Below are 27963 nucleotides of genomic sequence, written 5' to 3'. Positions count from 1 at the left end.
CCAGTTGATGGTGACCAGTTGATGGTGACGTGTTGATGGTGACGTGTTGGTGGTGACCAGTTGGTGGTGACCAGTTGGTGGTGACCAGTTGATGGTGACGTGTTGATGGTGACGTGTTGATGGTGACGTGTTGATGGTGACGTGTTGATGGTGACCAGTTGATGGTGACGTGTTGATGGTGACCAGTTGGTGGTGACCAGTTGGTGGTGACGTGTTGATGGTGACGTGTTGATAGTGACCAGTTGATGGTGACCAGTTGATGGTGACGTGTTGATGGTGACGTGTTGATGGTGACGTGTTGATGGTGACCAGTTGGTGGTGACCAGTTGATGGTGACGTGTTGATGGTGACCAGTTGATGGTGACCAGTTGGTGGTGACGTGTTGATGGTGACGTGTTGATGGTGACCAGTTGGTGGTGACCAGTTGATGGTGACGTGTTGATGGTGACGTGTTGATGGTGACGTGTTGATGGTGACCAGTTGATGGTGACCAGTTGATGGTGACGTGTTGATGGTGACGTGTTGATGGTGACCAGTTGGTGGTGACCAGTTGATGGTGACGTGTTGATGGTGACCAGTTGGTGGTGACCAGTTGATGGTGACGTGTTGATGGTGACGTGTTGATGGTGACGTGTTGATGGTGACCAGTTGATGGTGACCAGTTGATGGTGACGTGTTGATGGTGACGTGTTGATGGTGACCAGTTGGTGGTGACCAGTTGGTGGTGACCAGTTGATGGTGACGTGTTGATGGTGACGTGTTGATGGTGACCAGTTGGTGGTGACCAGTTGGTGGTGACCAGTTGATGGTGACGTGTTGATGGTGACGAGTTGATGGTGACCAGTTGATGGTGACGTGTCGGTGGTGACGTGTTGATGGTGACCAGTTGGTGGTGACCAGTTGGTGGTGACCAGTTGATGGTGACGTGTTGATGGTGACGAGTTGATGGTGACCAGTTGGTGGTGACCAGTTGGTGGTGACCAGTTGATGGTGACGTGTTGATGGTGACGAGTTGATGGTGACCAGTTGATGGTGACGTGTCGGTGGTGACGTGTCGGTGGTGACGTGTCGATGGTGACGTGTCGATGGTGACGTGTCGATGGTGACGTGTCGATGGTGACCAGTTGATGGTGACGTGTTGATGGTGACGTGTTGAGGGTGACGTGTTGAGGGTGACGTGTTGAGGGTGACGTGTTGAGGGTGACGTGTTGAGGGTGACGTGTTGAGGGTGACCAGTTGAGGGTGACGTGTTGATGGTGACGTGTTGATGGTGACGTGTTGATGGTGACCAGTTGATGGTGACCAGTTGATGGTGACCAGTTGATGGTGACGTGTTGATGGTGACGTGTGGACGGAGACGTGTTGACGGTGACCAGTTGACGGTGACGTGTTGACGGTGACGTGTTGACGGTGACCAGTTGATGGTGACCAGTTGATGGTGACCAGTTGATGGTGACCAGTTGGTGGTGACGTGTTGATGGTGACCAGTTGGTGGTGACGTGTTGATGGCGACCAGTTGATGGCGACCAGTTGATGGCGACCAGTTGATGGCGACCAGTTGATGGCGACCAGTTGGTGGCGACCAGTTGATGGCGACGTGTTGATGGCGACGTGTTGATGGTGACCAGTTGATGGTGACCAGTTGATGGTGACCAGTTGGTGGTGACCAGTTGGTGGTGACCAGTTGGTGGTGACGTGTTGATGGCGACCAGTTGATAGTGACCAGTTGATGGTGACGTGTTGATGGTGACCAGTTGATGGTGACGTGTTGATGGTGACGTGTTGAGGGTGACGTGTTGAGGGTGACGTGTTGAGGGTGACCAGTTGAGGGTGACGTGTTGAGGGTGACGTGTTGATGGTGACGTGTGGACGGAGACGTGTGGACGGAGACGTGTGGACGGAGACGTGTGGACGGAGACGTGTGGACGGAGACGTGTTGATGGTGACGTGTGGACGGAGACGTGTGGACGGAGACGTGTGGACAGAATAGTTTGGACAGAAGGGGAGAAAAACGAAGGTGTTTGTCGCCGTGTGGCTGCAGCTCTAGATTCATATTTGTTCAAGAAAAGAGGAAGTTCAGAACCTAAAGAATGAAAAAAGCTTCAGGACCTTTTCCACCACAGAAGAAGAGTTTTAATTCCTCCAGATGTTTCCAGGACCTGCTGGCCTTCATTTCCTGATTAAAGGTATCGTCTGTAATCTGCCCAGATTAGATTATCGTCTGCGCTGCTCGTTCTGTTGTCAGGCCTTTATTTGTTCTCTCTCATTAATCCATGGCAGCTGCACCTGTCACCACGGAGACACCGTCGCTACGGTGACCAGCCTGTTGGGGGAATCAGCCATAACATTATGCCCCTCATGAATCTGACTCCAGCACATCCTACAAATACCTGTTTTTAAAACCGTTTCTGAATCTTGACTTTGCAGGATAATGTAGCAACATTAGCATCACCTGCTGCTTTGCTCTTCACTTCACCTGCAGGTGGCGCCATTTCCACACAAATGGCAGATTGGAAAGTGGAATGGAACTTTATTACTTGGTAATAGTGAAAAAAATTAAGACCTGTAAAAAGCTCGGAGATTTTAATATTTGGTACTTTCTAGAGTACTGGGGAGCAGAAAAGTTACTTTATCTCAGTATTTTAGCTCCTCTAAGTTTGAGTGGTTGTTTTGAGTTCCATCGTTAAAAAACTCGACAATGAAAAGTTTGAGTGGGGAAAAAAGACTTGTGTTGAGAGGAAGTACCATTTCTGTGTGTGGTGATCCACGGACAGGAAGGGGCGGGGCTTTGTGTGACGTCCACAAAGTGGCCATTTAGGCCCCGTTTCCATGACAACTCGTTGAGTGAGAATTGAAAACGTTCTTGGTGTTTTGGTCCGTTCAGTCGCTGAGAAGACGAGGTTTTGAAAACAATCTGACTGTAAAGATTGTGGTGGATCGTTTCATGTGAGTCGTTCAGTTACAACAACAAACGACACCCACTAGTGGCAGAAACAACGACGTTTGTGTGTGAACGTGAAGGTTTTCAGTTGAAGCTCGGGATCCGGAGCGTCGCTCCGTTTCCTGTTTTACTTTCAGTCAAAAGACTTGTTAGGGTTTGTCACTAACCCTAACCCTCATGTTTTTACTTTAATTTTTTATGTCCTGAAAACCAAACGATCCTCTTGGTTTTCCTCAACCTTCACATCAGACATGCTGCTGGACCTCAGTGACCTCCTGCAGGTACGTCTCCACTCCTCCACTCATCACTCCATCACTCCTCCACTCATCACTCCATCACTCCTCCACTCATCACTCCATCACTCCTCCACTCATCACTCCTCCACTCATCACTCCATCACTCCTCCACTCCTCCACTCATCACTCCTCCACTCCTCCACTCATCACTCCATCACTCCTCCACTCATCACTCCATCACTCCTCCACTCATCACTCCTCCACTCATCACTCCATCACTCCTCCACTCATCACTCCTCCACTCCTCCACTCATCACTCCATCACTCCTCCACTCATCACTCCATCACTCCTCCACTCCTCCACTCATCACTCCATCACTCCTCCACTCATCACTCCTCCACTCCTCCACTCATCACTCCTCCACTCCTCCACTCATCACTCCATCACTCCTCCACTCATCACTCCATCACTCCTCCACTCATCACTCCTCCACTCATCACTCCATCACTCCTCCACTCATCACTCCTCCACTCATCACTCCTCCACTCATCACTCCTCCACTCATCACTCCATCACTCCTCCACTCATCACTCCTCCACTCCTCCACTCCTCCACTCATCACTCCTCCACTCCATCACTCCTCCACTCATCACTCCTCCACTCATCACTCCTCCACTCCTCCACTCATCACTCCATCACTCCTCCACTCATCACTCCTCCACTCATCACTCCTCCACTCATCACTCCATCACTCCTCCACTCATCACTCCATCACTCCTCCACTCATCACTCCATCACTCATCCACTCATCACTCCATCACTCCTCCACTCATCACTCCTCCACTCATCACTCCATCACTCCTCCACTCATCACTCCTCCACTCATCACTCCATCACTCCTCCACTCATCACTCCTCCACTCATCACTCCTCCACTCATCACTCCATCACTCCTCCACTCATCACTCCTCCACTCATCACTCCTCCACTCATCACTCCATCACTCCTCCACTCATCACTCCTCCACTCATCACTCCATCACTCCTCCACTCATCACTCCTCCACTCATCACTCCATCACTCCTCCACTCCTCCACTCATCACTCCTCCACTCATCACTCCATCACTCCTCCACTCATCACTCCTTCACTCCTCCACTCATCACTCCTCCACTCATCACTCCATCACTCCTCCACTCATCACTCCTCCACTCCTCCACTCATCACTCCTCCACTCATCACTCCTCCACTCATCACTCCTCCACTCCTCCACTCATCACTCCTCCACTCATCACTCCTCCACTCATCACTCCTCCACTCCTCCACTCATCACTCCTCCACTCCTCCACTCATCACTCCTCCACTCATCACTCCATCACTCCTCCACTCATCACTCCATCACTCCTCCACTCATCACTCCTCCACTCATCACTCCTCCACTCCTCCACTCATCACTCCTCCACTTATCACTCCATCACTCCTCCACTCATCACTCCTCCACTTATCACTCCTCCACTCATCACTCCATCACTCCTCCACTCATCACTCCATCACTCCTCCACTCATCACTCCTCCACTCATCACTCCTCCACTCATCACTCCATCACTCCTCCACTCATCACTCCTCCACTCCTCCACTCATCACTCCTCCACTCCTCCACTCATCACTCCTCCACTCATCACTCCTCCACTCATCACTCCTCCACTCCTCCACTCATCACTCCTCCACTCATCACTCCTCCACTCATCACTCCTCCACTCTTCCACTCCTCCACTCTTCCACTCCATCACTCTTCCACTCCATCACTCCTCCACTCCGTCACTCCATCACTCCTCTACTCCATCACTCTGATGGTGGTGGTGATGATGGTGGTGGTGATGATGATGGTGGTGGTGGTGGTGGTGGTGGTGGTGGTGGTGATGATGATGATGATGATGATGATGATGATGATGATGATGATGATGATGATGATGATGATGATGATGATGATGGTGGTGGTGGTGGTGGTGGTGGTGGTGGTGGTGGTGGTGACGATGACAGTCAGTGCCTGAATCCATAATCCTGCAGTTTGACTTTCAATTGGGAAACATCTGCTGACCTGAAAGAACTGACCCCCCATTACCCCCCCCCCCCCCACACACACACACACACCTCCCATAATGCACCTCTGCCCGGCCGCTGCTCAGACGTGCAATTAGAATGGAGGTGGGGCATCCGGATTTAGAAATCGTCTGTGTGGCGGCGGATCCACCCCGGGGGGGTTTGCTGAGAGGCACAGCTGGTCAGGCGGGGGTGGGGGGGTATTTTATGTGGCCAGCTGTCCCCCACCCACCCCCGCTGCTGGCAGAGGTTTGAGCTGGGGGGGTCGGAGGTCATGGCTCCACACCCTAAACACTTGTTCTTCCTGCGTTGCTGAGATGAATGTTGATCCTGCTGCTGCGGCGCCGAGCCCTGATTGGTCGGCTCGGATCAATACTCTCTCTCAGCATCAGCTGTCAGCAGCCAGTGGCTCCTTCACATTAAAGCGTTTGACTTTAACCATCGTTTACGTTATTCTCACACATTTTACTCCACCTGGTCGTTTCCACCAGCAGCTTCCTGCCACGTTCGTCTGGACAGCATTTTATTTTGGAAACCAAAGTTTAATGTGAAGAGCCGGTTTCTGTTTTCAAGTTAAAATAGAAAACTTGTGTTTTCTGGGTGTGAACGGGAAACGGTGCTCCGCACTAAACGTCTTCATTAGTTGAGAATAAATTAGTTGTTTTGATCTGAATTGAGTCGATTCATGTTGAATAATTCAATGTTCAGGAATAAATAGATTTTTGAATTTCAGACCTGATGACGATTTTGTAAACAAACAATTTTCTAAGCTTTGTTTTAACTTTTCTTCAACGGATTTCCTTCCTCCTGGTTTTTAAATTCCTGCTGGATTTTCTTAGAATAGCAGCAGAGCATCTGTGACCCAGTCTGACGGGGGGGAGCTGAGAGTGAGAGTCCTTCTGTCTGCCCCCCCCCCCCCAGAGGGCAGGGGAGTGGGTCTGAAGGAATGACTGAGATGTGACCTCGGTTCACGACCCGAGTCCCTCTGCCTTCTGCTCCACGTCTCAGAACTAGAAACTGGAACTAGAAAATAGAACTAGAAAAAAGAGCCAGAAAATAGAACAACATAGAACTAGAAAATGGAACTAGAAACCGCAACTAGAAACTAGAAAGAGAACAAGGACCAGAACTAGAAAATAGAATTTGAAAATAGAGCCAGGAAATAGAACATGGAACTAGAAAGTGAACAAGGACCAGAGTAGACAAAGATGGAGGTGAATCTGTGAAGAAGATGGAGGTGAGGAAGATGACGGAGGTGAGGAAGAAGAGAGGTGAGGAAGATGACGGAGGTGAGGGAGAAGACGATGGAGGTCCAGAATGTTTCCAGATGTTCATGAGAGGAAAGACGAAGCTTCTCGTGTTTAAAAGCAGGAAAGTCATGAGTTTTGAACGTTCTGAAAGTTGATTTTTCTCTCTCGCGTCTTTATGGAGCCAAAATGATTCAAAACTTTTAACTTCATCACAAATATTATTTTTTTTATTTGATTTCCACCCCAAAAATATTTTGGCTTCAAAAACCCAAAGATCAATCGTTTATATAATTTCACTCGTATAAACGATTCTGATCAGCTGGAAACGAGTCACAAGCATGAAACGGCGGCTGCGTTGTGACCTGCAGGAAGTGACGGCATTGTGATGCTTGAACCCTGAGTTTGACTCCTCCCCCTGTCTGCAGGTCAACGTTTACGTTCTGGGCAAAACGTTCCTGGCTCTGGCTCGGGAGCTGTGCATCAACGCTCCGGCGATAGGTAAGAAGCTCCTCCCCTTCTCATGCTGGCCACGCCCACTCAGCTGAGCCGTTTCTCAAAACTGCATGAAGAGTTTAGGTTTCATTCCAATGTTTAAAAGGTGGAATGACGATTTGTTGTCCGTCTCTTGTTTTGATCTCACCTGATCAGTCTTCAAACTGATCAACATTTGATCATAAAGTTGAGGAAGTTGGCGACTGGCTGCGTTTTAAACGTCGTCCAGAAGAAGCTGCTCTCGTTTCCTCCTTCATGATTCAAGTTGTGAAATCGTCTTTGTGTCGCTTTAAGAATCGCAGCAGTTCCAGAGGTTTCTTGCTCTGGAGTGTCAGAAGAGTCTGACACACGTTAATATTTATGGTCGTGGACTTTCCAAACAGCCTTCTAAATGATGCTGAGCTTGTAATTTGACACCAGCCTCAGTAGCGACATTTCAAGTCTCACCAGGAGTAAAAACTGATAAAGAAACTTGGGGATAAAAAACAACTCTATCAGTGACGTATGTCGCCCAATGCCTGAAGCGTCCATTGATTGTAATTTGACACCAGCCTCAGTGTTTTAACCAGTAGAACGTTTGGGCCGTTTTAATTCACTGATATTCTTTTTTTCTTTTCTCTACTTCCAGAACTGTGAATTTCTTGTCAAATTGTTCAAAATCCTCATTGATAGTTTTCTATTCAGGTTAGTTTTCTAACATAGAACTAAATAATTACTTATTCAGAAAATAAAGCTTAAATGAAACTTGCTGTGGAAAGTAACTGTCTGAATTCAGCCTCTAAATGTGATCCAATACAACTTATTGCTTATTGAATGTCATGGAATTACTTTTTTATTCTCAATACATTAAAATCTGATAGTTGGTTTTGATGGAGCAGAAATATAATCTTTTGGCTCAAATGTTTTAGTGTTTTATTTTATTCTCATGTGTTAAAAAACCAAATGAATCCTGTTTTTAATGTCAAGAAAATCTGAAATCTGACTTGAATGATCAGAGATGGAACCTGTTTCATCCTAAAACCACAGTTTGTTTTTTCTAAATGTTAGAAAATCAACATTTTACTATTTAATAAAGTGGCCTGCAGAATTGGCTACAAGGTTAAACTGCAGGATTCAGACTTCTTCTACTCTACAAAATATTAGAATGTAACTTACCCTCCAATTAACAAGCAATCTGTGTTAAAAATCTAAGAAGTGGAACATAAATGTACAGAAAGTTTAATTAAACGTGGGAAACAGCTGGTTGTGCGTCAGAACATTCAAAGTGAATCCAATCAATTTGTGACTTTTTATCTCTAAAATGTACAAATTAGATTTTCAGAAGAGAAACTGAGGAACTTGTGCAGATTTTTGTTTTGATGTTAGAAGATCCCAGATGAATCCTGTTTCTTTACTGTTGAGCTCTACGAAGATTAAATGAAGAAATGTCATTTATCAGCTGATGTTTAAACTTTAAACCCACATTCCTCAAAACAGAGTCCAGCTGCAGTTGCGTGTGCCGCAGCCAGGGGGCGCAGTAATGACGACGCGACAGCAGCGGGGATCATGTTAGAACCTTTATATTCATGGTCAGGTCAATAAGCATTCTCCTTCTGAGCTTTAACGGCGTCAAGCTGTTAACAGTTAAACCGGATTTTTACAAAAAGTCCCGATGTTCTGGAGGTCGCCGTGTCCTCGGTCCGCTCCGGTCCACAACCTCAGTTCTACAGCAGGATTTAAATAGAAAAATAACATTAACTTAAATAAACGAGCCCATCCTCTGCTTCTGTTTGAAACGAGTCCCGGAGCGTCTTTAATGCTACATTACGTTGAAGGCTGGGAGGTGGGGGGGGCCCCGCGGGGCTCAGGCGTAGAAGACCAGCTCGGGGATCTGCCCCCCCTGCACCCCGGTGCCGTTGGTGCTGTCCGAGGAGCACTGGAACTGGAAGGTGACCTTCCCGCTCTGCACCTCCGTCATGCCCTCCTGGCCGAAGTAGCTGAGCTCGCCGCCGTCCAGCACGGCGCTCACCGTGTAGAAGGCGTCCTGCTCCACCTGCACCGGATGTTCGAACCACACCGGGAACGTGCCGCTGGAGCCGTCCGACACGAACTTGGTGAGGTTCTGCGCCAGGACGCCGCCCTGCCGCTTCAGCTCGATCTTCACGCTGTACTCGGCCTTGCCGCCGCTGGAGCCGTACAGGCCCAGGCCGGCGATGAAGATGCGCTTGTCCACGGCGAACTGGATGCTGTCGCAGCGGCCGCGGTAGCGCCACTGGTTGCTCCGGTACGCCGAGGACTGGAAGCGGTGGCAGCGCTGCGGGGCCAGGCCGGTCCTCGGGACCAGGGGGAAGTCCAGCTGCGGCTTCTTGGCCGCCGTGTACCACAGGAAGACGTTGTGCGTCTCCTCCAGCGTCAGGATGTCGGACTGCGCCGCGCCGTCGGCGAACTCCTCCAGGCTCATGGCGGGGACCCGCACCAGGAACAGCGCCTTGCCCAGCACGTCCCTCTTGTTGCCGGTGGACGGCGCCAGGCCCCGCCGCTTGCACTCGGCGGCGGCCCAGCTCATCACGGCCTCGAACACCACCGCCTCCTTGGCGTTGAGCGTCTCGCGGCGCAGGATGATGTCCAGCGTCTGCAGGTCGATCTCGCAGAAGCCGTCGGACAGCAGCGCCAGCTCGGCCTGCGCGTCGATCACCTCCCAGCAGCGCTGCGTCAGCTCGGGCTCCTCGAACAGCCGGCTCTGCGACAGCAGCACGCAGGCGTTCCTGGCCTCCAGGCTGGTCTCCAGGAAGGTGACGCACGCCCGGGCCAGCGCCGGCACGATGTACTTCTTGGCGGCATACAGGGTGGCCAGCACCGTGTCCGCCTCCAGCTCGATCTCGTCGCTGTACATGTACCTGCCGGGGCACGGGGCACGTCAGCACAAACTCTTACTTTACACAGGAAAACAACATCAAATAATCTTATTTTATCCCAACTACTGAACTCACTATGAATTCATCTGATTAAATCAGGGATTTCTGAATGATCAGAAATGTATTTTAGGTTGATCTTAACAGTAAAGTATCTCAGTTTCAAACATCATGAAAACTCACCAGATCTGCCTTCAATATGTTTATCATGTCCGAAATGTAAGTGACAAATTTACTCTCTTCAAATAAGCACAATGACCACAAATTGCAACCTGATTTATTGCTTCCTACAATGTACAACTGTCTATACGTCGTTTTAAAGTAGATCTGTTGGTTCATCTTGTATCGACTAAAACTTGACACTTTCAGCCTCAGTTGATTAAATCTTCAGCTTATTCTCCCCCGAACGAACGAAAATGTAATCTATTCATTTGAATGGCCGTGCGTTCAACTTATTCTCCACTCTATATCGGGGAATTGAGCTTTTTCTGTCCTAAAATATAAATAAATGTGGCTCATTTCTTTCTTAAAGTAGTAAAATCCTCCTCATTTCATCCATAAAACTGAGTTGATATGCCTTAAATCTACAGATCTCCAACTTGAGAGAAGTCGTTTTCTGGCAGTAACAGAGCGACTTCTTTATTGTTCCACATAAAAAGAGATATTATGAGGAACATTTGGAGCACATTAACCCACACCGGGTCCTCGTCTTTCCGTGGTTTAAGCAGAGTGCAGCCCAGTGGAAAAACTTCTCTTCCCAGAGAAGCTTTGTGACTTTAAAGATCCTCCGTCTGAGCCGGCGCTGCCAAGCGTGCAACAAAAGCAGCATATTTCTAACCGCCGGTCTGATGGTCAGGCTGAGGAGGACGAGGGGCAGGACAATGTTTGGAGTTGAACAAAGAGCGCTGCGAACACCAGCAATTACAGAGCGCCTCTGAGTCATGTGACGCTGGTCGTCTGCTGGATGGCGAGGGGCTTACTTCAGCAGGATTAGAAAAGCAGCAGGTTCCACATCTGGGATCTGGATCTCAGACTCCTCCTCCGCCAGATCGCCGTAAAACATGGCACAGAAGACGGAGCTTCCCACGGCCAGCACATACTGGGGGGGGGGGGGGAGCGTCAGACACATGGAAGCAGAATCACTCTTGACCAAGTTAAAGGCAGACGGGCTCTTCTGCTCGGTACCTTGTGTGCCGGAACCTTCTGCGAAGCCCCCAGAGGCCCCACCATGAAGTGGACGTCGGCCATCAGCTCGTTGTTGAACATCAAGGCGTTCCTGGAAGCAGAGCAGAGCTCAGCGGATTGTAGGACAGCCAGTCCTCCCACACCCACTTTGCCTGGAGACCAGGGTTATTTAACGGTTTGGGAGGGTTCAGCTGCAGCCGCCACATCACACGGCGCTCCGTCGACCCACTTCAGCAGCAGGCAGGGTGGAGAGTGAGCACACAAAACCAGGCAAATGCACTTTCCTCAGCCCATCAGTCGAAACCCAAACAGGAATGACTTACCGTCACAAGAGGTCAGATAAAATACACGATCTTCCTCCTGTGGCCGGGAGATTGTACAACTCCTCCCTGGAAATAGTGTTTTATTCTTATTCCATGTTAAACTAGTTCTCCTGTGTGGAGCAATCCTTCCATTCTAAAATACAAGTGTATATATTGGAGAAAGTGCAGCCACTGGTGGTTTCACCTATTGCTGCAGTGCTGCCCCCTGGTGGCGGTGCTGATTTCCCGTCATGTCATTACTTGATAATTGCTATTTCTGGTCCTCAAGCTCCCGTTTACACGACATTTCAGTGAAAACGCAAAACTTCCAGATTGTTTTCTGAGGTTGTTCACACGATGGACGCTCCGTCCATGTGCACCGCCGCCGAGGGAACTAGTTCTTCTGCTCATCCGCTAGTAGAGGAACAATAAGAGCATCATCACTAACTAAATGTTAGTTTCATAATATTACTCGTCTGTGTACTCCCATCCTTAACGTTTGTATTTTTCTCTGCTGCATGTGTGTGGTTTCACTACAGAACAACCCAGAGCGCCTCCTGGTGGCCTGGCATGCTCACTACATCGTTTCCAGTGTTTAGGTCATTTCCATGGAAACCTGCTATCTTACTGGGTAAACATGAAGCTTTCTGAAAGGAAAGGAAAAAAAAGAAAAAAGGCTCCTGGCTGTGAGGAGGTGTGAAGGTTCCAGTGGAGGAGCTGCTGAGAGACTCACACTGGAGGCAGTAACATGGCGGTTCTGACCCCCCCCTCCCGGTAGCCCGGGTTACCTCTCCCGGAGGGTCGGGTGGCTGCACTGCCAGCTGGGCGTCTCGATGTTGTTGTTGTTGATGTTGTGCTGGCTGGTCGGTGTGGTGGCGGCACTGCCTCCTGCTCCTCCTGCTCCTGCACCTCCTTCTCCTCCTTCGCTGCTGCTGGCCTGACACACCTGCACCTCCTTGGGCTTCTCGGTGTCGGCCACCGTGGTGCCGCTGGCCAGGCTGGCGGGGTTGGCGGGGCAGAGCTCCGCGGCCATCTTCCTCTGCCGCTTCTTGGCGGTGAGCGACAGACTGAGGACGTGGGACGAGAGCGGCAGGCCGGCCGGGAGCCCGCGCAGCTTCCGGGACCTTCTCAGCGTTTCTGGCAGAAGAAGCAGCGAAGCCAAGCACCTCATGATGCGGCCATGCTGGAGCAGCCTGCAGTCCGCCGTGGGCATCGGCTCCGGCCACCCGATGAGTCTCCGCGGCGGCGCCCGGGGAAGAGAGTCCGTGTGGCGGACGAACACAGTGGAAAAGCCCCGGGGGGGGGGGGGGGGGGACTCTTCTCTCCCGGCTAGCGCGCCGCGGCGAAACGGCCCGAACACACAAGTTGAGGCGACGACATGTGAAGAGACGCTCCGTGCGGTTCCTCCGTGTCCGAGCGGCGCCGCCAACACTCGGGCTCCGTGTGCCGCCGTCAGCTCATCCTCTCCGGACGAAACGTCCGCGAAGCGTCGCTTGTTTTCCCTTTTTCGGCGCGCGGCTAATCCGGAGCGTCGCCTCCTCCTCCTCCTCCTCCTCCGCCCCGCCTCTGCGTGTTAATCCTCGCGCACAGTCCTCTGCTGTTTACCGCCGCTCGGCGCTCCGCAGGCCGGCGCTCCGCTGCCCGCTGCCCGGTGCCCGGTGCTGCTCCGCCCGCTGCTCCGCTGCTCCTCCGGAGGAAACGTTCATTTGAGGGCAATTTTGTTGCTCGACTGTTTTTTTCTGACTGTTTTTTCTCTCTTGTCGTGACCCCCCTCCCGAACGCCCAGGGCGCCCTGTCAGCCAATCAGCATGTCGGGGCGTGCCGACGTCATAAGGGAGGCTCCTCCCACAGCGGCTCCGCAGAGTGCGTCACGCGGACGACACCTCCCCCTCCCCCCAACCGGTCAGAGCTGCAGGGGCGGAGCTTGAGACACTGTTGCCCGGGGCCCTGGGGGGGGCCACCGTGAATAACCCCCCCCACCCCCCTGCTGCTTTCATTAATCCTTCACGTTCTTTACGTCCCGTTTACACGCCAACACTTTCAACTGAAAACGTTTGTTGTGCTGTGGACATCCGTTTCCATGACAACGGTGCTCAGAGCCACCGGAAACACAACTGTTTGAAAAACGGCCTCCAATTTGGAACTTTTCTTAAAATGCTGCTATTCTGTCTCGGTGGAAACACTCCCTGTGTGTGTGTGTGTGTGTGTGTGTGTGTGTGTGTGTGTGTGTGTGTGTGTGTGTGTGTGTGTGTGTGTGTGTGTGTGTGTGTGTGTGTGTGTGTGTGTGTGTGTGTGTGTGTGTGTGTGTGTGTGTGTGTGTGTGTGTGTGTGTGGGTGGGTGGAGGAGGGGGTTTCATTACAAAACCAAACAACACCCACTAGTGGCCCGACGTGCTCACTACACCATTTTCAGAATGTTTTATTGTGCGCTTGTGTCGTCAGACCCCTGCCTCTACATCCCCCGCTTCGCCCAGCAGGGGGCGCTGTGGCAGGAAGTCACCTGTTGTTGTTGTGTCGTCAGACCCCTGCCTCTACATCCCCCGCTTCGCCCAGCAGGGGGCGCTGTGGCAGGAAGTCACCTGTTGTTGTGTTGTCAGACCCCTGCCTCTACATCCCCCGCTTCGCCCAGCAGGGGGCGCTGTGGCAGGAAGTCACCTGTTGTTGTTGTGTCGTCAGACCCCTGCCTCTACATCCCCCGCTTCGCCCAGCAGGGGGCGCTGTGGCAGGAAGTCACCTGTTGTTGTTGTGTCGTCAGACCCCTGCCTCTACATCCCCCGCTTCGCCCAGCAGGGGGCGCTGTGGCAGGAAGTCACCTGTTGTTGTTGTGTCGTCAGACCCCTGCCTCTACATCCCCCGCTTCGCCCAGCAGGGGGCGCTGTGGCAGGAAGTCACCTGTTGTTGTTGGGTCGTCAGACCCCTGCCTCTACATCCCCCGCTTCGCCCAGCAGGGGGCGCTGTGGCAGGAAGTCACCTGTTGTTGTTGTGTCGTCAGACCCCTGCCTCTACATCCCCCGCTTCGCCCAGCAGGGGGTGCTGTGGCAGGAAGTCACCTGTTGTTGTTGTGTCGTCAGACCCCTGCCTCTACATCCCCCGCTTCGCCCAGCAGGGGGTGCTGTGGCAGGAAGTCACCTGTTGTTGTTGTGTCGTCAGACCCCTGCCTCTACATCCCCCGCTTCGCCCAGCAGGGGGTGCTGTGGCAGGAAGTCACCTGTTGTTGTTGTGTCGTCAGACCCCTGCCTCTACATCCCTCGCTTCGCCCAGCTGCTGGAGTTCGGCGAGAAGAACCACGACGTGTCCATGACGGCCATGAGGCTGGTGCAGAGGATGAAGAGGGACTGGATGCACACGGGACGAAGGCCGTCGGGACTCTGTGGAGCAGGTGAGTCTGTTGTAGGACGCTGCCGTGAGGCCACGCCCACTTCCGCCTTCATCATTCACTCACTCGCATTCATCATTTCTTTTCATGAGTCTGCAGGAAGACATAACGAGTGTCTTTTATACATAACGTCGTCCTCTAGTGGCTCCATCTCTTCATTAAGACACTCCGCTGCAGTTTGACGTTAATAAATGATGTGACTTTACTTCCTGACGGATCGTTTCTCTGATTGGTTGATAGAAAACACTTTTTCTTTTTGTTCTCCAAGATGGAATGTTTTCGCTGAGTCATCATTTAAATGATTGAACTTGTCTCACTGGTCGTTTTCCTCTGGAGCTCGGCGTCGTTTTCCTCTGGAATGCAGCGTTGTTTTCTGCAGGGCACCAAAAAAATGAAAAAGTGGGGAGAAAAAAAACATGTGCCTATAATCTGACATTGGCGGAGGAAGATGCTCTATAATCTGACATTGGAGGAGGAAGATGCTCTATAATCTGGATTGGAGGAGGAAGATGCTTTATAATCTGGATTAGAGGAGGGAGATGATCTATAATCTGGTGTTAGAGGAGGGAGATGCTCTATAATCTGGATTAGAGGAGGAGGATGCTCTATAATCTGGATTAGAGGAGGGGGATGCTCTATAATCTGGATTAGAGGAGGAGGATGCTCTATAATCTGGATTAGAGGAGGAGGATGCTCTATAATCTGGATTAGAGGAGGGGGATGCTCTATAATCTGGATTAGAGGAGGAGGATGCTCTATAATCTGGATTAGAGGAGGAGGATGCTCTATAATCTGGATTAGAGGAGGGGGATGCTCTATAATCTGGATTAGAGGAGGAGGATGCTCTATAATCTGGATTAGAGGAGGGGGATGCTCTATAATCTGGATTAGAGGAGGAGGATGCTCTATAATCTGGATTAGAGGAGGAAGATGCTCTATAATCTGGTTCTGGTTTGTTTGATTTCAGCTCTCCTGGTCGCTGCTCGAATGCACGAGTTTCGCCGGACGCTGAAGGAAGTGGTGAACGTGGTGAAAGTGTGCGAATCAACTCTGAGGAAAAGGTAAGAGGAGGAGGAAGATTTGAAATCTGCTTGTTTTCTTCTTGTTTTAATGAACCTGAGATTAAAGTAGAAACACTGCAACTCAATGTGAAGTCACGTTTTCTCTGCTGAACTGTAAGAAGACCGAGAAATAGTTTTACTGATGCTTTAACACAGAAAAGATAATCTGGCTTTTTTCTTGTTATCTGCTTTTGTTTAAATGCTGGAAATGCGCCACGGCCATAGGGAATGATTCTGCACAGTGCCTACTAGTGGCCCAACAGGAAAACTACATCGTTTTCAAAATGCTGCTGTGAAATCAGGAAACTGTTCTGAAAAACAAAACCCTGAAAATGAGGCGTTTTCACTGCACATGATAACATATCAATATATCTACAAGCTAAAAATATATTTGTTGTGAGCATGTCTGGACTCCTTGCACCTTCGGTTAGCGCCGTCGTGTGAGGTCAAAGGTCAAGACATGTTGGAACTGGAGTCAGTACAGTTTGACTCCCTCTTCCTCCTCCAGACTGAACGAGTTCGAGGACACGCCCACCAGTCAGCTGACTGTCCAGGAGTTCCTGCAGGTGGACCTGGACCAGGAGTGCGACCCGCCCTGCTTCACCGCTGGACTCAGGAGGAAGAAGCTTCAGCAGGTGGGAAGGAAAACCCGGAATGGATCAAGGGAAACAGGAGAGCACGGTGTTGGCACACCTCCAGTTATTCTCACTCTCCGGCTCCTTTCTCTTTAAGTTATTCAAACGGGGAAATTGTGCATAAAATTTAAGCTCCAACAATTATTTTCTTTACTAAATTAGGTTCAATAAATTATCAAGAATATAAATGTTTTTTTTCCTTTACAATCAACAAACGACTAAATATAGGTAAAACGTTGAAAAAGTAACGCGTCAGTGTATTAGTAACAGTATTAGTAATAGTATTAGTGTTAGTATTAATATTAGTATTAGTAATAGTATTAGTGTTGGTATTAGTATTAGTAATAGTATTAGTGTTAGTATAAGTACTGGTATTAGTATTAGTAAAAGTAAGTTCTAGTTATACTAATGGTTTAGTAATAGCAATATTATTAGTAGTGGTAATTGTCGCCACAAAACTGCATCAAAATGTAAAATGTAAAGTAAAAATGCAAAAGATAGTTTTTGTACGAACATTACATGTATCCTGCAAACTCGTATTGAACCTGCTAATGCTACCATGGATACCGTGGATACATGCTAATGTTAATCATAGCTACCATGGATGCATGCTAATGCTAACCGTAGCTACTGTGGATACATGCTAATGCTAACCGTAGCTACTGTGGATACATGCTAATGTTAACTGTAGCTACTGTGGATACATGCTAATGCTAACTGTAGCTACTGTGGATACATGCTAATGCTAACTGTAGCTACTGTGGATACCTTTCATTTCACCCTTTCATACTTTCTCATTCACCCTCACTCACTCCTCTCAGCTGGAGGTGGAGCTCAAGAAGAAGATGGAGGACGTGGAAGGTACGACGTCACTCTGCACAGAATGAAGGAACGTTTCACGGAAGGTAACAAAGGAAGGAAATGGAGGGAAGGAAACAAAGGGAGGAAATGGAGGGAAGGAAATGAAGGGAATGAAACAAAGGAAGGAAATAGAGGGAAAGAAAGAAAGATTTGATTGGTTATCCGTGGTTATTAATCTGCTAGTTTATTGTTTCACCATGTTTCACAGGATGAGTTGGAGGTGGAGTTTTAGGAGTTTTAACGTAGTTTTCTTTCACCAAATGAGATCCATGAGTACCAGGATGAGATGGAGGTGGAGTTTTAGGAGTTTTAACGTAGTTTTCTTTCACCAGATGAGATCCATGAGTACCAGGATGAGATGGAGGTGGAGTTTTAGGAGTTTTAACGTAGTTTTCTTTCACCAGATGAGATCCATGAGTACCAGGATGAGATGGAGGTGGAGTTTTAGGAGTTTTAACGTAGTTTTCTTTCACCAGATGAGATCCATGAGTACCAGGATGAGATGGAGGTGGAGTTTTAGGAGTTTTAACGTAGTTTTCTTTCACCAGATGAGATCCATGAGTACCAGGATGAGATGGAGGTGGAGTTTTAGGAGTTTTAACGTAGTTTTCTTTCACCAGATGAGATCCATGAGTACCAGGATGAGATCGAGGTGGAGCTGGAGAGCTGCAGGCCCAAGCTGAGGGGAGTCTACGCCGCCTACGCCAAAGAAGGTAAGACAGGAAGTCACATGATGTGATCATTTAGCCGTTTTTAAAGTTGAGATTTAAGAGGGAAACCTTCCAGACCCCCCCCTCCCCTTTGTGAAAACTCCGCCCCCTTGAGTTCTGAACTGTTCGTTGAGGAACCAAGGCTCCTTTAGCTCCACCCTCCTCAGTTTGGATGTCAGGGTTTTCTAAGTTGAGAAACTAAAAGTTCCAAACTCTGGAGACCAGATGGGAAGGTTCTGTAAGCTCCACCCCCTCCCATATCTGAAGGTTCTGAAAGCTCCGCCCCCTCCCAGATCAGAAGGTTCTGTAAGCTCCGCCCCTCCCAGACCAGAAGGTTCTGTAAGCTCCGCCCCTCCCAGATCAGAAGGTTCTGTAAGCTCCGCCCCCTCCCAGATCTGAAGGTTCTGTTGACCTCGGAGTTTCTGCTGATTCTGCAGTCATGGAACCAACATTCTACCACCTCCTCCTCTTCTTCCTCTTCTTTCACAGATGTGCAGCAGAAGATGGCCGCCTCATCTCCGTCCAATCAGTGGGAGGAGGATCCAGCGGAGGAGGAGGAGCTTCAGGCCGTGGCCGACCACTTCGGTAAAGATCTGGGCGAGTTGACGCTGGAGGCTCTGATCCGCCTGGAGCGGAGCCGGCCGGGGGAGGAAGAGGAGGAGGAGGAAGAGCAGGAAGAGGAGGGGGGCGGCATCCCGAGGAGGAGAGGACCGTCTCTTGAGTCCATCCTGGGACCGATGCCGTCTTCAGCAACCCTGGGTCTGCAGGAGTCCCTCCGAGGCTGCATGGGCCAAGAGAAGGTTCCAGGTGAGCAGCTGTGGTTCTCCAGGAAGGTTCCATTTTTCAATTTATTTTGACAGTCACCATAATAACGATCCAACTTGGTACTTTTATTTTGACAGTCACCATAATAACAATCCAGCTTGGTACTTTTATTTTGCCAGTTACCATAATAACAATCCAATTTGGTGGTTTTATTTTGACAGTCAATGTAATAACAATCCAACTTGGTGGTTTTATTTTGACAGTCACCGCAATAACAATCCAACTTGGTGCTTTTATTTTGACAGTCACCATAATAACAATCCAACTTGGTGGTTTTATTTTGACAGTCAATGTAATAACAATTCAACTTGGTGGCTTTATTTTGACAGTCACCATAATAACAATCCAACTTGGTACTTTTATTTTGCCAGTTACATAATAACAATCCAACTTGATGGTTTTATTTTGACAGTCACCATAATAACAATCCAACTTGGTACTTTTATTTTGACAGTCACCATAATAATCCAACTTGGTACTTTTATTTTGATAGTCACCGCAATAACAATCCAACTTGGTACTTTTATTTTGACAGTCAATGTAATAACAATCCAACTTGCTGGTTTTATTTTGACAGTCAATGTAATAACAATTCAACTTGGTACTTTTATTTTGCCAGTTACATAATAACAATCAAACTTGGTACTTTTATTTTGACAGTCACCATAATAACAATCCAACTTGGTACTTTTATTTTGCCAGTTACCATAATAACAATCCAACTTGGTACTTTTATTTTGACAGTTACCATAATAACAATCCAACTTGGTGGTTTTATTTTGACAGTCACCGCAATAACAATCCAACTTGGTACTTTTATTTTGGCAGTCACCATAATAACAATCCAACTTGGTACTTTTATTTTGGCAGTCACCATAACAATCCAACTTGGTACTTTTATTTTGACAGTCACCGCAATAACAATCCAACTTGGTACTTTTATTTTGCCAGTTACCATAATAACATCCAACTTGGTACTTTTATTTTGACAGTCACCGCAATAACAATCCAACTTGGTACTTTTATTTTGACAGTTACCATAATAACAATCCAACTTGGTGGTTTTATTTTGACAGTCACCGCAATAACAATCCAACTTGGTACTTTTATTTTGGCAGTCACCATAATAACAATCCAACTTGGTACTTTTATTTTGACAGTCACCGCAATAACAATGCAACTTGGTCTGTCCACGAGAACGTTCTCTCAGCGTTCATGTTTAGAACTTGTTTTCTGCTGCATGTTTGTGGTTTGTTTAGAAAAAATAAGTTGTTTAATCAGATAAGCAATCTGGAATATTTGTTGAATAATAACAATATTTATAATAATAATAATAATAATTAAGAACTTATTTAAAATGTGCGTCAAACTGTCAGTTATCGAAGAAAAGCACAGAAACATCTGAAGTGGGCGAATGAGTGTTCGTGGGTGATCACATGACCTCAGCTGAATGAAGGAAAGTGTTAATATAATGTTTTAATATTATTGAGTTTAGAGTTTTATTTATAGTTTATCTTCCGTTCAGCAACAGAAGTGACGTGTCCCTTAAATTAATCATGACTCATCAGTAATTCATGCGTTCGCTGACTCGCAGCTGCTGCTGCCGGGGCAGCTGGGCAGCCTGGGCGTGTTGGCGCTGCCCGAGGTGGGGGGGCGGAGCCTGGCGGACATTATGGTGGCGAAGGAGGGGAGGAACTGTTTGTTCCTGCAGTGAGTCAGGACGTCAGGCTCCGCCCTGCTGGGGGATAATGGCCGCCTCCTGCCCCGGCAGGAAGTGGTTTCATCCTCATCCTCATCCTCATGTGGCTTCTGTTGTTGTGATGTTGTGTGTATCAGTGTGTATCGTGTGTTACAGTGTGTATTAGTGTGTATCGGTGTGTATCATGTGTTAGTGTGTATCGGTGTGCTACAGTGTGTATCGTGTGTTACAGTGTGTATGGTGTGTTACGGTGTGTTAGTGTTTTACAGTGTGTTACAGTGTGTATCGTGTGTTACAGTGTGTATCGTGTGTTACAGTGTGTATTGGTGTGTTACAGTGTGTATCGTGTGTATCAGTGTGTTACAGTGTGTAGTGTGTATTGGTGTGTTACAGTGTGTATCGTGTGCTACAGTGTGTATGGTGTGTTACGGTGTGTTAGTGTTTTACGGTGTGTTACAGTGTATCAGTGTGTTACGGTGTGTTACAGTGTGTATCGTGTGTTACAGTGTGTTAGTGTGTTACGGTGTGTCAGTGTGTTACGGTGTGTTACGGTGTGTTAGTGTTTTACAGTGTGTTACAGTGTGTATTGTGTTTTACAGTGTGTTACGGTGTGTTACAGTGTGTATCGGTGTGTTACAGTGTGTATCGGTGTGTTACAGTGTGTTACGGTGTGTTACAGTGTGTTACAGTGTGTTAGTGTGTATTGTGTGTTACAGTGTGTTACGGTGTGTTACAGTGTGTTACGGTGTGTATTGTGTTTTACAGTGTGTATGGTGTGTTACGGTGTGTTAGTGTTTTACAGTGTGTTACGGTGTGTTACAGTGTGTATCGTGTGTTACAGTGTGTGTTGGTGTGTTACAGTGTGTATCGTGTGTTACAGTGTGTATTGGTGTGTTACAGTGTGCATCGTGTGTTACAGTGTTTATCAGTGTGTTACAGTGTGTAGTGTGTATTGGTGTGTTACAGTGTGTATCGTGTGCTACAGTGTGTATGGTGTGTTACGGTGTGTTAGTGTTTTACGGTGTGTTACAGTGTATCAGTGTGTTACGGTGTGTTACAGTGTGTATCGTGTGTTACAGTGTGTTAGTGTGTTACGGTGTGTCAGTGTGTTACGGTGTGTTACGGTGTGTTAGTGTTTTACAGTGTGTTACAGTGTGTATTGTGTTTTACAGTGTGTTACGGTGTGTTACAGTGTGTATCGGTGTGTTACAGTGTGTTACAGTGTGTTAGTGTGTATTGTGTGTTACAGTGTGTTACGGTGTGTTACAGTGTGTTACGGTGTGTTAGTGTTTTACAGTGTGTTACAGTGTGTATTGTGTTTTACAGTGTGTTACGGTGTGTTACAGTGTGTTACGGTGTGTTACAGTGTGTATCGGTGTGTTACAGTGTGTATCGTGTGCTACAGTGTGCATCGCTGTGAAGTATTAAAATAAGATAAAAGATAAACATTTATGTGTTTTGATGAAAAATTGAATAGAAACCAGAAGCTGCTTAGTCTTCATCCTCTTCCTCCTCGTCGTCCTCGTCCTCTTCCTCTTCCTCTTCCTCTTCCTCTTCCTCTTCCTCGTCCTCCTCCTCCCTTGTCCTACTCTGTAGACTTTAGAAAGAACGTCTCAGTTCTTCACAGGAACCAGCAACTGTTGGTTTTACACTTGTTTGTTATTTGAAGTTTGTCATTCAGGCCTGGAAGGACTCTTCTGTTTTTATTGCTTCTTGAACATCAAAGATGATCTGTTCTCTCTCTCTCTCTCTCTCTCTCTCTCTCTCTCTCTCTCTCTCTCTCTCTCTCTCTCTCTCTCTCTCTGTCTCTCTGTCTCTGTCTCTCTGTCTCTGTCTCTGTCTCTGTCTCTGTCTCTCTCTCTCTCTCTCTCTCTCTCTCTCTCTCTCTCTCTCTCTCTCTGTCTCTGTCTCTGTCTCTGTCTCTGTCTCTCCCTGTCTCTCTCTCTCTCTCTCTCTCTGTCTCTCTCTCTGTCTCTGTCTCTGTCTCTGTCTCTGTCTCTCTCTCTCTCTGTCTCTGTCTCTGTCTCTCTGTCTCTGTCTCTCCCTGTCTCTCTCTCTCTCTCTCTCTCTGTCTCTGTCTCTGTCTCTCTCTGTCTCTCTCTCTGTCTGTCTCTGTCTCTGTCTATGTCTCGCTCTCTGTCTATGTCTCTCTCTCTGTCTCTGTCTCTCTCTCTGTCTCTGTCTCTCTCTCTGTCTCAGTGCTTCTATCCTCTTTTTCTTCCCACCTCTTTATCTTTCTTTTTCTCCACTGCATTTTCGACCAGTCTCTTTGTCTCTCGCTCTCCTTCCTCCACCTCTTTTGTCTTTCTTTCTACTTTCTTCATTTTTTCTCTGCTTTGTCTTTTTTTCTTTGGCCTTTATCGGTGGTTCCCTTCTTCCTCCCATTATTTATCCCTCCATCCCTCCCTTCATCCATCCATCTGTTAGTTTCTTCATTCATCCCTCCAGTCAGACTCATAATTTATTAATTCATCCATTTGCCCATACAGTCATCTGTTCATCCATTCATCCATCTCTCCAACCATTTACCCATCATCCATCTATCTTTTTGTCCTCTATTCGTACAACTGATGGTCTATACTTCCATCTGGGGTCCCTCTGATTGTTTTTGCAACATCAGTCCTCCCTCTGTCCTCCCGCCCTCCATTCTCCTCGTCCTCCCTCCCTCCATTCTCCTCATCCCCCCTCTGTCCTCCCTCCATTCTCCTCATCCTCCTCTGTCCTCCCTCCATTCTCCTCGTCCTCCCTCTGTCCTCCCTCCATTGTCCTCATCCTCCCTCTGTCCTCCCTCCATTCTCCTCGTCCTCCCTCTGTCCTCCCTCCATTCTCCTCGTCCCCCTCCATTCTCCTCGTCCTCCCTCTGTCCTCCCTCCATTCTCCTCGTCCTCCCTCTGTCCTCCCTCCATTCTCCTCGTCCTCCCTCTGTCCTCCCTCCATTCTCCTCGTCCTCCCTCTGTCCTCCCTCCATTCTCCTCGTCCTCCCTCTGTCCTCCCTCCATTCTCCTCGTCCCCCTCTGTCCTCCCTCCATTCTCCTCATCCTCCCTCTGTCCTCCCTCCATTCTCCTCGTCCTCCCTCTGTCCTCCCTCCATTCTCCTCGTCCTCCCTCTGTCCTCCCTCCATTCTCCTCGTCCTCCCTCTGTCCTCCCTCCATTCTCCTCGTCCTCCCTCTGTCCTCCCTCCATTCTCCTCGTCCTCCCTCTGTCCTCCCTCCATTCTCCTCGTCCTCCCTCTGTCCTCCCTCCATTCTCCTCGTCCTCCCTCTGTCCTCCCTCCATTCTCCTCATCCTCCCTCTGTCCTCCCTCCATTCTCCTCGTCCTCCCTCTGTCCTCCCTCCATTGTCCTCATCCTCCCTCTGTCCTCCCTCCATTCTCCTCATCCTCCCTCTGTCCTCCCTCCATTCTCCTCGTCCCCCTCCATTCTCCTCGTCCTCCCTCTGTCCTCCCTCCATTCTCCTCATCCTCCCTCTGTCCTCCCTCCATTCTCCTCGTCCTCCCTCTGTCCTCCCTCCATTCTCCTCGTCCTCCCTCTGTCCTCCCTCCATTCTCCTCGTCCTCTCTCTGTCCTCCCTCCATTCTCCTCATCCTCCCTCTGTCCTCCCTCCATTCTCCTCGTCCCCCTCCATTCTCCTCATCCTCCCTCTGTCCTCCCTCCATTCTCCTCATCCTCCCTCCCTCCATTCTCCTCATCCTCCCTCTGTCCTCCCTCCATTCTCCTCGTCCCCCTCCATTCTCCTCATCCTCCCTCTGTCCTCCCTCATTCTCCTCGTCCCCCTCCATTCTCCTCATCCTCCCTCTGTCCTCCCTCCCTCCATTCTCCTCATCCTCCCTCTGTCCTCCCTCCATTCTCCTCGTCCTCCCTCTGTCCTCCCTCCATTCTCCTCATCCTCCCTCCCTCCATTCTCCTCATCCTCCCTCCCTCCATTCTCCTCATCCTCCCTCTGTCCTCCCTCTGTCCTCCCTCCATTCTCCTCGTCCTCCCTCTGTCCTCCCTCCATTCTCCTCACCCTCCCTCTGTCCTCCCTCCATTCTCCTCGTCCTCCCTCTGTCCTCCCTCCATTCTCCTCGTCCCCCTCCATTCTCCTCATCCTCCCTCTGTCCTCCCTCCCTCCATTTTCCTCGTCCTCCCTCTGTCCTCCCTCCCTCCATTCTCCTCATCCTCCCTCCCTCCATTCTCCTCATCCTCCCTCTGTCCTCCCTCCATTCTCCTCATCCTCCCTCTGTCCTCCCTCCATTTTCCTCATCCTCCCTCTGTCCTCCCTCCCTCCATTCTCCTCGTCCTCCCTCTGTCCTCACTCCATTCTCCTCATCCTCCCTCTGTCCTCCCTCCATTTTCCTCATCCTCCCTCTGTCCTCCCTCCCTCCATTCTCCTCGTCCTCCTTCTGTCCTCCCTCCATTCTCCTCGTCCTCCCTCTGTCCTCCCTCCATCTTCCTCATCCTCCCTCTGTCCTCCTCGTCCTCCCTCCATTTAGTGTTATATCTCCGGTCTCTCCATCCTCGTCACTCGTTATCGTTTCCTCCTTCAGGCCAAATTAAAAAGAAATAATCAAATCCAGGACAATTTTGAAAGTTTTCCAAAATGTTTTCCTGGTTCTTAACAGAACCAGAAATGCTGGTAGAGGAACACCATAGAAGGTTCTGCTGTCTGGTAGAGGAACCCTGTAGAAGGTTCTGCTGTCTGGTAGAGGAACACCATAGAAGGTTCTGCTGTCTGGTAGAGGAACCCTAAAGAAGGTTCTCTCTGGTAGAGGAACCCTATAGAAGGTTCTCTCTGGTAGAGGAACACCATAGAAGGTTCTGCTGTCTGGTAGAGGAACCCTGTAGAAGGTTCGGCTGTCTGGTAGAGGAACACCATAGAAGGTTCTGCTGTCTGGTAGAGGAACCCTATAGAAGGTTCTGTCTGGTAGAGGAACCCTGTAGAAGGTTCTGCTGTCTGGTAGAGGGAACACCATAGAAGGTTCTGCTGTCTGGTAGAGGAACCCTAAAGAAGGTTCTCTCTGGTAGAGGAACCCTATAGAAGGTTCTCTCTGGTAGAGGAACACCATAGAAGGTTCTGCTGTCTGGTAGAGGAACCCTGTAGAAGGTTCTGCTGTCTGGTAGAGGAACACCATAGAAGGTTCTGCTGTCTGGTAGAGGAACATCATAGAAGGTTCTGCTGTCTGGTAGAGGAACCCTAAAGAATGTTCTCTCTGGTAGAGGAACCCTATAGAATGTTCTCTCTGGTAAGAACAAGAACATTCATTGTTCACACTCCTATAACAAGGTGCCGACCTCCAGGCCCACGCCCCCTCACAGCCAGGGAGGGGACTGCCAGCAAGGAGGAGGGGTCTGTCAGTGAGGGGGAGGAGCCTCCCAGTGAGGGGGGAGGAGCCTAACCTCCCAGCAGGTCCTGAGTTGCTTCTTGTCTTGGTGACAGATGGAACTGCTGACAGTGGAGAGCTGGACCTGAGTGGCATCGACGATGGAGAGATTGAGCTGGTACGTACCGTCTGTGGGGTGGGTTGGTATGTACCTTCTGGGGGGGGGCTGGTATGTACCCTCTGTGGGGTGGGGTTGGTACGTACCTTCTGGGGGGGGCTGGTATGTACCCTCTGTGGGGTGGGTTGGTACGTACCTTCTGGGGGGGGGCTGGTATGTACCTTCTGTGGGTGGGTTGGTACGTACCTTCTGGGGGGGGCTGGTATGTACCTTCTGTGGGGTGGGTTGGTACGTACCTTCTGGGGGGGGGCTGGTATGTACCCTCTGTGGGGTGGGTTGGGTACGTACCTTCTGGGGGGGGCTGGTATGTACCCTCTGTGGGGTGGGTTGGTACGTACCGTCTGTGGGGTGGGTTGGTACGTACCTTCTGGGGGGGGGCTGGTATGTACCTTCTGGGGGGGGGCTGGTATGTACCCTCTGTGGGGTGGGTTGGTACGTACCTTCTGGGGGGGGGGCTGGTATGTACCCTCTGTGGGGTGGGTTGGTACGTACCTTCTGGGGGGGGGCTGGTATGTACCCTCTGTGGGGTGGGTTGGTACGTACCTTCTGGGGGGGGGGGCTGGTATGTACCCTCTGTGGGGTGGGTTGGTACGTACCTGCTGTGGGGGGGGGGGGGCTGGTATGTACCCTCTGTGGGGTGGGTTGGTACGTACCTGCTGTGGGGGGGGGGGGGGCTGGTATGTACCCCCTGTGGGGTGGGTTGGTACGTACTTGTTGGGGGGGGGGGGGGGCAGGTATGTACCTACTGCGGGGTGGGTTGGTACGTACCTGTTGGGGGGGGGGGGGGGGGGGGGGGGGGGGGGGGGGGACTGGAACTTATGTCAGGAAAACATGACGCGTCGCTCGCAGACGCGTCAAGAATAGAAGCACCTTAACGCCACCAGTCCAGGAGAACATGGAAGAACCTGTTCTGATTGGCTCTACTGAGCATGTGCAGAAGAACTAGTTACGACCAACATGGCGACCTGGAGCGGCCATTCAGAAAGCTGCCTTTATCTCGTTTCCATGGCGACAGATTTGGAGTATTTTCACTGGTTCCGAGCCCCGTCATCACGGAAACAAAACCCCAAAACACAACAAGCTTTGTTCTCCCTTCGTGTGTGTGTGTGTGTGTGTGTGTGTGTGTGTGTGTGTGTGTGTGTGTGTGTGTGTGTGTGTGTGTGTGTGTGTGTGTGTGTGTGTGTGTGTGTGTGTGTGTGTGTGTGTGTGTGTGTGTGTGTGTGTGTGTGTGTGGTGTGTGTGTGTAGTACCTACTGAATGAAGGAGAAATCAAAATCAAGACGGCGCTGTGGATGGCAGAGAACTCCGACCTACCTCAAAGAGCAAAAAAGGTACTTCTGCTCAGTAAGAACCCTCTACTGTCACCACTTCATCAGTAGAACCCTCTACTGTCACCACTTCATCAGTAGAACCCTCTACTGTCACCACTTCATCAGTAGAACCCTCTACTGTCACTCATCGACTATCATAGAACCCTCAACTGTCACCACTTCATCAGTAGAACTTCATCTTTGTCTCCTGTTTCCAGAGAAAGAGGCCAAAATCGCCAAGGAGAAGGAGCTGGGGATCTACAAGGAAAGGAAGGTGTGTGTGGTGTGTGTGTGTGTGTGTGTGTGTGTGTGTGTGTGTGTGTGTGTGTGTGTGGGTGTGTGTGTGTGTGTGTGTGTGTGTGTGTGTGTGTGTGTGTGTGTGTGTGTGTGTGGTGTGTGTGTGTGTGTGTTGTGTGTGTGTGTGTGTGTGTGTGTGTGTGTGTGTGTGTCAAACGGCCTCAGATCTATGTGTATAATTCTCATCACCCATTTTTCAGGAGTGATTGTTTTGATTTCATCATGTCTACTTTAAATATTGAAAGTACAAAAACATCCTAGTTTAAATTGAAAGGTTCTCATGGTTCCGTGTCACCGCTGGGGAGGAACTGGGCT

The 27963-nt window shown here is 49.5% G+C and overlaps 2 protein-coding genes across 2 annotated transcripts in view; one reads left to right on the top strand and one right to left on the bottom strand.

The window, feature by feature from the left end:
• Window positions 1-27625, top strand: part of LOC308148614 (transcription factor IIIB 90 kDa subunit-like) — a gene marked incomplete at its 3' end in the record, with an annotated part of 36534 nt that extends 8909 nt beyond the window's left edge. Inside the window, exons 5-15 of the mRNA XM_080522101.1 lie at window positions 3191-3222; window positions 6952-7024; window positions 14626-14775; window positions 15740-15833; window positions 16342-16468; window positions 17290-17329; window positions 17950-18042; window positions 18529-18846; window positions 25980-26041; window positions 27289-27372; window positions 27572-27625. Coding sequence (XP_080378227.1) covers window positions 3191-3222; window positions 6952-7024; window positions 14626-14775; window positions 15740-15833; window positions 16342-16468; window positions 17290-17329; window positions 17950-18042; window positions 18529-18846; window positions 25980-26041; window positions 27289-27372; window positions 27572-27625 — 1127 coding nt within the window. The remainder of the gene's footprint in view (window positions 1-3190; window positions 3223-6951; window positions 7025-14625; window positions 14776-15739; window positions 15834-16341; window positions 16469-17289; window positions 17330-17949; window positions 18043-18528; window positions 18847-25979; window positions 26042-27288; window positions 27373-27571) is intronic.
• Window positions 8562-13423, bottom strand: LOC308148613 (BTB/POZ domain-containing protein 6-B-like). Its single transcript, XM_080522100.1, has 4 exons — window positions 12185-13423; window positions 11095-11185; window positions 10890-11008; window positions 8562-9894 (listed from the first exon to the last, which is right to left on the bottom strand). The coding sequence occupies exons 1-4, from the start codon at window positions 12607-12609 to the stop codon at window positions 8862-8864; spliced, it is 1668 nt and encodes a 555-aa protein (XP_080378226.1). The 5' UTR covers window positions 12610-13423; the 3' UTR covers window positions 8562-8861.
• Window positions 27626-27963: the final 338 nt, after the last annotated feature.

This window comes from Blennius ocellaris, assembly GCF_963422515.1.
Source record: "Blennius ocellaris genome assembly, contig: SCAFFOLD_76, whole genome shotgun sequence".
NCBI lineage: Eukaryota > Metazoa > Chordata > Actinopteri > Blenniiformes > Blenniidae > Blennius > Blennius ocellaris.
This window is presented reverse-complemented; position numbering and strand designations above follow the sequence as displayed.